An 11,618-nucleotide genomic window follows, 5' to 3' on the forward strand; every position below is an offset into this window, starting at 1 on the left:
ACTGCTCTGAAGAGTGTCATGAAGTAGCAGACATGATGCTGAGCACTGTGCAGCGCACTAGCAGCTCCAAGAACCCCCAGAATGGAGAACACGAACCCTGCTCATAAACGAAGAATGAAGGCGAAGAAGGTACAACAGATGCAGAAGAGGGCAGAGCTGAGTGCTGGGGAATTTTCCAGTGCGTGGCACAATGTAAGCCTGAGCTCTAAAACATGACTCCAAGACTGCCAGATAACGATATCTCTAGCTTTTCTTTAGAGCGAAATTAAAGAAACAAAATCAAATTATTCTTCTAAAAAGGTGTCTGTAGTCATCCCAAAGTGCTTACTAGTGCCCACAGTCAATTAAGTCCAAAGTCCTTGACTTGATATTTAAAAATCCAATCTCTTCCATTCCTGAATGAGCCCTCAGTCCAAGGCTCTGCCTTCTACCTTGTCTTAGTCACTGTCCCATTGCTGTGAAGAGACACCATGACCACAGCAACTCTTATAATGGAAAGCATTTAGTTGTGGCTGGCTTGCAAGGCGACCACTATCATCGCATGACAGCACTCAGGCAGACTTGGAGCTGGAGAGGTTAGCTGAGAGTTCCACATTCGGATCTGTAGGCAGCAGGCAGCAGGAAGAGAGAGAGACTCTAGGCCTAGTTTGAGCATTGGAAACCTCAAAGCCTAACCGCAGGGACACACTTCCTCCAATAAGGCCACACCTCCTAATCCTTTCAAATACTGCCACCACCACATACCTCTACACTGCAGCTCTCCTCAGAAGAATGCCCTTTGACTCATCTCAACCTATAACTGTTGATTTAAAAAAAAAAAGGTCCACCTGTGAAAATCATACATGTCTTTTAAGGCTCAACACAACTGCTGTGTCTTCTTAAAGATCATCCATGCCTTTAACTCCATCTCCCTGACTGCAATGAATCACCCCAACGCACTGACAGAGACAGCGCTCTGACGCTCACTCAGCTATCAGCTCATTTCAGATGACTGCAAGCTGCTGCAAGATAAACAACTACCAGACAGTTGTAGATACTGTTAAAACACACGCACGTTATCTATGTAACCATAACTTTTCTTAGCAAGACCTCAAAAAAACTGCAGGGATTCCTAGTCATTTGGGATTTTACAGATAAAGTAGCTGTGTGTGTTAACATTACACCAACACCACAAAACTCCAAATTCAATCCACAACGATTCTGAATTCTATAATCACGGAAGGCAGAGCTTGTCATACATACGTACATACATACATACGTACATGATTTTCCTTTGTTATGGCCTAGCGAGGACCTCTCTAAGACCCCAGCAATCGGGCATCCTTTGCGTGTGCTCCCTTTCTCAGGCCCTAGCTATGTCTGATCACTTACTGAGTTGGCCTCGATGCTTCTGGCTCTTTCCTCCCTAGATGCCCATTGCCTTGACTTACCTGTATGGCTGGGGAACACACAGGTGACACATGAGCATAGATGCCCAGATACTAAACAGCTGCTGTGCTGGCTGTGGTGGTGAAGCCTGTACGCCAGCACTCTGGAGCTGAAAGCAGTATGAAAGCTTTGAGTTCAAGGTCTGCCTAGGCTACATATTAAGTTCAAGGCTAACCTGGGCTACATGCTAAGACCCTGCTTGAAGGAAAACAAAACGAATAAACAGCTCCCCATTTATTTTTTGGTGCATATGTAGTTCTTTTTATTATACAACTTCATTCAATCTACAAATAACCTTATAGAAATAAATATCCCTTTTAGAAAAGAAAAAACTGACATCAGAATGTTTTATTTTATATCACAAAGTTGACAAATTACAAAATGATAAATAGAAATTCCCATTAATGACCAGTCCTGTGCCTCTCTCTCCTCAAAGGATTCAAATGACACTGTCTACTATTCACAGCACCATGAAACAAATCTGAGTTCTGGACTTAGAGAAAAAGAGGAGCCTGCCCCATGTCCTGAGGATTCCTAGGTAATGCTGTCAATTATTGAAATCCAGTTCTGGCCAATCGCTCATCATTCTGTATTTTCTGCCCAGTGCCTCACGCCTACCACTGCCCCAATCCCTCTGCACTAGCGTTACTCTAAACTGACCATCACTGCCCAGAAACAGCTGGATCTGCCCAGGTCAACTACTTCTCCTTTCCCATGGCATCTGCCCTAACCACTGCATAGTTCAATGCCAGTTTCAACTTCTAGTGTGCACAGTGACATTGATGGTGAAGATCTGTTTACCTCTAGGGCCAGTTAAAAGTAGTTTTTTATAAGAGTTCTGAATACTCAATTCCTCAGAACAGCTGAGGAAAAATGAAAAGCAAGATCTAGCTCTGAATCCTTTTCTGTATGATGCATGGGCTAGGTGTCCACTGGGCTGACCCACCCCCTGCCTGTGTGAGGCATACAACTCCTGCCACTGCTACATCATCAGCTCACTTTCCAAAAGCCTTTAGGTTGACAGCATTACAACAAGAACTGTTACTCAGACAACGTACTTGTCTCAAGGTCATTTTGGCCTGGCAAATGCTGGCTTCAGAATATGTGAACACGAACACACACACACACACACACACACACACACACACACACACACACACACACACTGTGTACCATGCGAATGCCTGGGAGTGATGGACAGTTGAGTCTCGTGGGTGCTAAGGATTAAACCCAGGTCCTCTGCAAGAATAGCAAGTTCTCTTGACCACCGAGCCATCTCTTCAACCCCTGAAGTTAGAATCTCAATCCAGGTTTGATCATCACGTTTCCTGTCCTTGACTCTTGCTACATTATTATGTCACACAGCTAATGCGGGGAGGGCCAGGGATCCACTGACCTGACTAAATGATGGCCACAGTTTAATAGTCCTGGAGAACCATCTAGCCAAGCTGGGCCCGTGGTGCAGGCCCCTAGCTGCTCCAGAGGCTGAGGTCTAAGGTTTGGGCTAAGAACCACAGTCTTTACCCAGTAAGCCCAGCACGAACTCTGATACACTCGTGGAACTACTCTGATTTTGTTTGTTTTTGTTCCTTTTGGCATAATGTCTCATTCTGAAGTCCTGACTGGCCTGGAACGTCTTCTGTCACCTAGGCTGGCCTTGAACTTATGACAATTCTCCTGCCTCAGCCTCCTGCGTGCTGGTAGATGTGTGAATCGGCATACTGGGCTCTATTCTGCCTTTTTTTTTTAAAACTCTTCTGAGCAAGGACAGAACTGCATACAAAGAAAGAAGGTACAGCGCAGCAGGAGCCAGTTCCCCGTTAGGGTTCTCACTTTCAAAAGCTCTCCGCTTCAAAGCGAGCGAACGAGGGTGCTGCCATGATCGGATGCAAAGATGAGAGGGGACCAAAGAGTAAATAAAGGCAGGTGTGGTGGGCACCGGTAACCCTGGCACTCCAGAAGCTGAGGCCAGAGGATTGTTCCAAGCTTGAGGCCAGCCTGGGAGACACAATAAGACCCTGCCTCAAGAAACAAACAAACAAACAAAAAACAAGAAAGATAATTGTCTGCTTAAACAACTAAATTTCTTCTGCACTTGCTTACATAAAATGGTCAAACCCACTGTTTGAAGATAAGTTAAATCATCCACTGTACATATACATTGGCTTCTCAAGCCTACCTTCAGATTATTTTTTTTTCCTCATTGGATAGAGAAATGATAGTGTTCAGTCCACTAAATCACTTCCTTTTCACTGGATGACAGCAAAAACATAGGGTACCTTTCTGTCCACCCCTTTACTAGGCTAGACTCAGAAGTCACGTCAAGCCAGCAATTATTCGACAGCGCCTGATGTGTCAAGGCTCATCAGCATAAGTGTGTGACAGGCTGACAGGGTGGCCGGCTCTTAACTCAGATCACCTCCACTGTGAAGCAGGGCTGAATCAGCCCCTTTGTTTCGCCCTCCTGTCTTTCTCTAAATGATTGGCTTCTTCCTTAGAAAGCATCCAAAGGCAACAGCAGCAGCTCACATTTGCATGCTCGCTAAGTGGCAGCTGCTGTTCTGAGCACATTATGTATGTTAACTTATTTAGTTTTCAGGCTAACTCTTAGGGCAAGGTACCATTTATTTAAAAGACCATTGTGAAGATGCTGGAGCCAAGAGGACAGGCAGCTTCCACAGTTATGATGCTCAGAAATAACTGTTGCTGGTTTCCCCAGTCCACATTTACATTCACTCTTTTGTTTGTTTGTTTGTTTGTTTGTGGTGTTTATGTAGGGACATGTGTCTGTTCTCTCCCTTCACCTATGGGTCTTAGGGATGACATTCAGGTTGTTAGGCACGACAGTCAGACTCCCTCAAGCCTATTTTCCCCACCAATTAAGTTATAATACCTTATAATACTTCATGTAAATTACTGTCACTAGTGATGCTAGGAGCACACACTTAGCAGCACTTTGAACTGGGGTATTATCCAGATACCTTGAGTAAGGACCTAGAATTCTGTGACTCAGTTTCACTTACAAAACAGAGGTGCTAACAGCTACATCCTTGAGTAGCTGGGCAGGTTAAGTGAGTTATATCTGGAGAAAACACAGAGAGGGGTCTCCTCATGGAATAGCAGCGGTTATTAATACCACTATTACCTTCCCTGGGAGTTAAGCTGAAGACTGCTGCAGTTAACACAGCCAACATCTCTTTTCTTCCAGCATCTGCCATTTCTGTTGTTTGATTTACACAGGCCAACAACGAGCCATTCGCGCCACAAACGCAACGCACCTGATCCCTCTATCACCCTGTCTAGCCCTGATCACACCTTCCTTCTAGTTCAGGTATCTGCAGAACATTATTTGAAGATAAAAGGACAGTTTATATCTACAAAGGCAGGTCCAGAGCACAGCAATCCAAAGGCTGATGACAAAATTTGTAAAATGGTAACAAAAGGGAAAGAGGCAAAGCACATTCCTCCCATTTTAACTTAAAAAATATCAAAATGCTTTGTTTGTAGATCAAGCTTGGCACTAATAGTTCTCACTCAAGCATCAGACATGATCTGCAAAATGTTTAAGTATGAACTGAAACGCAGTGTGTTTAAATAATTGATTTATTGATAGTAAAAGTTTGCCTTTGACAAGGTTCTGTAACCCAAAACAGCACTTAAAATAGAAAAATTTAAGATACTTCATGTTAGTATCATTGGGAATGTGATTTAGTTACTTCTGCACAAAAGTCACATTTGAAAGACTTCCCATGAGACACCAGACACTCTATATTTGTAAAACTGGGGCCAGGTCCCAAGTTATATATCCCTGAGTTCAAGGCAGAGCAGCTCACCCTCTGTAGCCACCCTGCTGGCTCAGCAGGTAATCCCATTTAAAAATCTGTGATCTAGGAAAACTTATTCTAACCACATCACTCCTCAGATAGATGTTACTGTAGTTATAACAGCAGATGATGGAATAAAGAAATAAATTTCGCACTTACGTCCTATGTCCCTTTCTAGGATGGATGTTTTGCCAGAGAGCTATATAGTAAAGGGCTACTGAATGTTTCTGAACTTTCCCCGGGTTGGGGGATATGTACTAGGGCACTGCACACTTACTCGCTTGCCTCTGTTGAGTGCAGTTTGCAAGTGACCAACATATCAGAATCCATATGCTTAACATGGTAAAAGTTATGTAGTTAGTTCCTGCCAACCTCTCTCGCAGTTCAGCTGGGAGGAGATAGAGGTGAGTGTGATGAAGATCATGCAGTAAGTGAGAGAGGAGATGCCGTTCTGACCCGAGTACACACTAGCAATTAACATCAAGGCCCCACGTTGCCAGCATTACCCAAGAAACGTTATCAACTGTCGGAAATTTAAAAAATGTTTTGCCTGCAGGTAAAATACTACTGACTGTGTGGAATTTAGCCATTTGTTACACATGAGTATAAACAAAACCTCCAACTTCCACTTAGGTAACAGACAGAGTTGGCAATGCATACCCGCCGCATCAAAAAAGCTGCCACCCTTTAATGCAGCTCCTCGTGTTGTGGAGACCCCCCAACTATAAAATTACTTCATTGCTACTTCATAACTGTAATTGTGCTACTGTTATGCATCATAATGTAAATATCTTTGTTTTCCAGTGGCCTTAGGTGACCCCTGTAAAAGGGTTGTCTGGCCCTCAACGGGGTTGCCAATGCACGGGACTGATACACATGCACACACTCCACACCAGCAGATAATGAGTGCGACCTGGTTGCTGGCACACTCCTTTTTCACTACTTGAGATGCATACTTTGCAAGAATCTAGAGGACTCTTGTCTTGTGCTACTAAATCCATTTGTGCCACTCTATTCATTATAATAAACCAAGGAGCCATGAGATGTTTTGGAACAAGTCTGTACCTCTATATCCATCCATCCACTCTCTCACTCATCTATCCATCCTCCATCCATCCTCCATCCATCCTCCATCCATCCTCCATCATCCATCCTCCATCCGCCATCCATCTAGCTATCCACCCATCAACCATCCACCCATCCATGCATCCATCCACAAAGCAAGCAATCACAAGCACACTGGGGGCTGAACCTTGAGCCTCGAACAGTGTAAGTATATTAACTGTACCAACTGTACCTCCCCCAAAATATTTTTGACATAAATCCTATCTCTCCCTAAAGCAAACTTATGAATTCTGTACATATAAAATACCTATAGAATTGTTTATAAAAGTGAGAAATTATTAAAAATGTGAGATTCCACCCTTAGGCTGCTCTGTACTGTCTTTATCTACTTTACAGAAGCCAGCACTACAGATCTTAACTTGGCTTTGTTGGTTTGGTTTACAGGACGTATTACACTCAACTCTAAAAACAGACACGTTTCACCCTCCGGAAGGCTCACAGAGATAGGCCGCAGCTCAAGAGTATCATATATGCCCTGAATTTAATCCCTAGCCCTGAAAAGAAACACTGAAGAGCTGAGGACACGGCTCAGTGGTTAGGAGCACAGACTGCTCCTGCGGAGGACCCAGGTTCAGTTCCCAGCACTCACATGGTAGCTGACCACTGTATTAACTCCAGTTCCAGGGGATCCAATGTCCTCTTCTGGCCTCTGTACATACCAGGCACACACATGCTGTACAGACATACACGTAAGCAAAACACCCATACACATAAATGTTTTTAGAAAGAAAAAAAGCACACACACACAAAAGGAAGAAGGTTAAAAACAAAAACAAAAACAAAAACAAAAACAAAAAAACCCAGAGACATAGGGTTAAAGGTTCCCAGTGCACCTACTTACAAATGCTATAGCAAGTTCCAGGACAGTGTGGGCTACACAGTGAGACCTTGTCTCAAAAATGAGGGCAGACACAGCAATACCCTACTAAGCAGATAGTCTTTTGAGTCTCTATCAAAACACTTTACCAGTCCTTGGATGAGTATCTGAGCCTATCTTCCACCCTCAGTTTACAGAGAACCTGCAATCAGGCCGGATCACCTAGGTCTGCAAGACTCAGACCAGAAGCAGAAAAATTAAAGAAACAAAAAGCATCGGCAAAGACCGCTCACACCGGGGCCATCAAGTCAGATATAGACAACAGAGAAGAAATGGTGGAATAGCTGAAGTTAGAGACAACAAGAAAATATCACAAACTTACCTAGCTTCTCTAGATGCTTCTCCAGATGCTGCCATGGCACAGGGCTGCGATTTGCAGCGGCCCCCCTTTGTCATCATTAAGGTTGAATTATGTTGATTGTATGCACTCTTTTTTCCTTTAAAAAGTGTGTGTGTGTGTGAGAGTGAGAGAGAGTGAGAGAGAGAGAGAGAGAGCGCGCGCTCTCGCCAGAAGAGGGCATCTGATCTCCTGGAGTTGTGAGCCATCCTACTGTGTGTGCTGGAACCTTAACTCGGCTCCTCTGGAAGAGCAGCAAGTGTATTTAACTGCTCAGCCATCTCTCCAGCCGCCCCTTCTCTGTTTACATGGGCAGTGGAGGTAGGAGCATCAGAAGTTCAACGCCTGCCTCAGCTACAAAGTAAGCTGAAGGCTAGCCTGGGGTTAATGAGATCATATAAGAGCATGCTGCACACAGTAATGAGAAAAATCTGTTAAAAACTTACTTCAGTGTTCCTGTAGCAGTTTATTAAGTAAGAATTTGTAACTACTCTGAATCTTACTTTAAAAAAAAAAAAAGAAGAATCCATGAACTGGAAAGTTCATGTTTTTATGGGATAAAATCACAATACTGGACTTCGGGTTACTTCATTTTCACCTGAAAATGATAAAGGGAGCAACAACTTTCAAGGGAAAGAAAACTTACTCCTTCAGGAATTTTGATAAGTGGATTTATTTTCTTTATTAACTTGTATCAGTATGTAACTAAATCCTTTTATTGCTTACAGTTCTACTTAGATAAAACAACCTTTTAAAAGTTTCTGATGTAAATGCTATTTTTCAACTGCTATGCCTTTAAAACAATTTGTTAACAATAATCCAAGACAAACAGTGACTTTGATTTTATTTGCTTGTTTATTCTGAGATGCAGTTTCTGACCTCAGTGCCATTTTTTCCACAGTCACTGATGTAATCTAAAAATCTAAACTTAGCTTGGTACACAGGCAGCTCTCTCAGTAGCAATGTACTTGATAACACATCTACAGGCATTAACTAAAAATTGACTTTAATTAACATTAAAAACACTCAAAGCCTAATTTAAAGCGTGAAATTGAATATAGCTGTCTCCCACTTCCCCCCCCATATATTTTAATAGACATTATGAGCAAAAGACATATTTTAACCAGACAATTTATCTTTCTAATCATTTTGAAAAACATATATACGTCAGACCCAGTGGCTCCCATCTGTAATCCCAGCACTCGGAGAGGCAGAGAAAGGAAGATCTCTGAGTTCCAGGCCAGCCTGGTCTAGAGAGTAAGTTCAGGATAGCCAATGCTACACAGAGTGACCCTGTCTTGAAAAAACGAACTACAACAAGAAAAACCAACACACACACACACACACACACACACACACACACACACACAGATGAAAACCATAATCGTTTTAACCTATAGGCTTGTCCATCCATCTCAGAGGATAAGTCCCGATTTGCAATCCTCGGCGTTGAACGAATGCTGTCCCCTCGCCCTTTCCTTCTAAACAGGATGGCACCTGCTGCATAAGTCCTTGGAATCAAACTCAAATCTCAGAGGCCCTCACTCCTAACCACTACTACAGCAACCGCCTCTAAGAGTCGGCCTGATCCTTAATCAGAAGGGCTGATAAACAACTTGGTTTGAAGTCTGGGAAAAGCAAAATGAAGCTGGTGCAGTGGCGGATGCCTAAAATCTCAGCATCCCAGAGCCTGAGGCAGGTGGGCCCTAGCGTAGGCCCGCCTGGGGTGATAGTGATAAGCTGTTTCTTTTTAAGATTGTTTTTGGCTTCTGTTTCTTGTTTTTTTTCCAAGACAGGGTTTCTCTGTGTAGCCTTGGCTCTCCTGGCCTCACTTTGTGTACGAGGCTGGCCTTGAACTCAGAGGTCTGGCTAGGAATAAAGGCACGTGCTATCACACCTGGAGTGAGTTTTTTTTTTAATTACTTTAAAAATGTTCACACATTGGTCAGTGTTGCAGAGTGTGCAAATGGGCACGGCTGAGCTGTCAGAGGGCAACTTTCGGCTGTCGGTTCTCGCCTTCTACTATGTAGGTTCTAGGGTTTGAACTCAGACCATCAGGGTTGGTGGCACCTTTCCCCACTGAACTTGTGACAAGCTTTGTTTTTTATTCAAAAAACTGGGCTGGGAGAGGGGCAAGAAATCGCTATTATTTCTCCAAATCTTGAAAACAGAGGCTTAGAGGTGGGCAGTGCCTTTAATCCCAACACTCTGGAGTCAGAAGCAGGCAGATCTCTGTGAGTTCAAGGCTAGCACGGTCTACAGACAGAGATCCAGGACCAACAAAGGTAACACAGAGAAACCCTGTTTCAAAACCCTGCTGCCCCCTCCCCCCAAAAAAAAGAAAGAAAAGAAAATAGAGGTTTAAGATGGAAAACTGGGCCCTAATTGTCCATATGAGAGACTGAAGCCGGGCTGCTCTGAAAACGGTTGGAATTCACTTGGAGCACAAAAACAAACTAATGAGGGGTCAGGTCACACTGGTGCATGCTTGTAACGCCAACACTGGAGGTGAAGGTAAAAGGATCATTAGCGAGTTCTGAGCCAACCTGGGTTACCTGGTGAGACCTGTGCCAGCCTAGACAACTTGACAAAACCCTACCTAAAAAACAAACAACCAAAAAGAAAAAAAGAAAAAACAAACAAAACCAGCTAATGAAAACGGTAAAGATCACAAAGTCATTTCAAACACAATTTCAAACTCGAGTCCCAGAAGTTGACAGACTTCTGAAGCAGACTGACTTTACCTAAACAAATGAGGAACTGCAACTAAAAAGGATGCTCAGCCTGTGGCCACTCATAAATGCTCACTCTTGCCACCTTCTTTCTGCCACACACCAAACACTCTCTAAGAAGAGCACCTCCCATCTGACTCTAACCACCTACTCCAGAAGTCTAGCTTTTCCTCAGCGGCTGGCATCTTCACAGAAACTGCTCGTCACATCTGACCCAGGAATTGTTGATCCTGCGGAAAATTGGGTTAACGCCTCCAAAAGGAGACAAGAGAAACAAAACACAACGCAAGCCCTACTTAAATAAATCATTTACCTCGGTCTGGCTTCATTTTCGCATCCAATTTCCACCCAAAGTGCTGTAAAACACAGGTGTGGGTTCTTCCAACCGGCTAACCGCTGACTCAACGGCTTCTGCTTCGTTTACCAAACGCTAAGAGAGCAAAATAAAAATAAATAAATAAATAAAAATAAATAATCGGGTCTTGTTTTAACCCCTGGATCTTGCAACTAAACTACTAAGTTAGGCCTCTTCCTGGTGCAGACTGCAGTGACAGAACCCTGGGCAGGTCTGAAGAGGGAAGAAAAAAAAAAAAACAACTCAAGTCTGTGCACCGCCTCCCCCGGCGTCCTCGGGCCTAGCACCCCGGTTCCCCGCCCCTGCGCTCTCCAGGCCAAGGTGTCCTCCTCTGACACAGCGTCTCGGAAGCACAAGCAGAATCTATTTATGCCCTGGAGGTACAGGCACCGAGGTGGAAGAGTCGGGCCACAGGAGCTAAGGCAGCCCTCGGTCAAGTATCCTCCGGGCACCGAGGCATCTCCGCAGGGGTCCGGGGCGCAGCAGCCCCCTCATTCCCCCTCGGGCCTCACCTGCGGGGCTCCCCTCTGCCTCGCCGAGGCTCCGGTAGCTGGCTTCCCGCCGGAGCCGGTCAACAGCAGAGCACAGGCATGTCCTCAGCCTCGCCGACCCACGCGTGCTCTGCCCACCCGGGAGCAGCTCCCACGGCCCGCCCCACTCGCCGCCCTCCGGGACCCCTCGCTCCTCCTCCTCCTCCTCCCCGCACTGCTCCCCGCGGCCGTCCGGCCGCTCACATCACACTCCGTGCTCCGGGCCACGCCTCCCCGAGCGCAGCGCGCAGCGACCCCGCGGCCGCCCAGACGCCGAGACGTCGCGCCCCGCGCAACCACCGGCCGGGCTGCCTGCCCGCCTCGCTCGCTCTCTACTCTTTCTCTTCACTGTTTGCCCTGTCAAAACACTACCCGGGTCACGTGTCCCAACAACAGCCAACCCACTCTCG

General features: G+C 45.1%; 1 protein-coding gene across 2 annotated transcripts in view; it reads right to left on the reverse strand.

The window, feature by feature from the left end:
• ATOSA (atos homolog A) overlaps positions 1-11,546 on the reverse strand; it is a 73,889-nt gene extending 62,343 nt beyond the window's left edge. The window contains exons 1-2 of one of the 2 annotated variants that reach the window (XM_084754571.1): positions 11,413-11,546; positions 10,637-10,753 (exon numbers count right to left, since the gene is read on the reverse strand). In XM_084754571.1, coding sequence (XP_084610697.1) covers positions 10,637-10,652 — 16 coding nt within the window. In that variant the 5' untranslated portion in view covers positions 10,653-10,753; positions 11,413-11,546. Of the gene's footprint in view, positions 1-10,636; positions 10,754-11,190; positions 11,379-11,412 lie in introns of those variants that run through there. The other variant, XM_084754570.1, reaches the window with a different exon arrangement.
• Positions 11,547-11,618: the final 72 nt, after the last annotated feature.

The sequence above is a fragment of the Acomys minous genome (genome assembly GCF_964271855.1).
Source record: "Acomys minous genome assembly, chromosome: 13".
In the NCBI taxonomy this organism is placed as follows: domain Eukaryota; kingdom Metazoa; phylum Chordata; class Mammalia; order Rodentia; family Muridae; genus Acomys; species Acomys minous.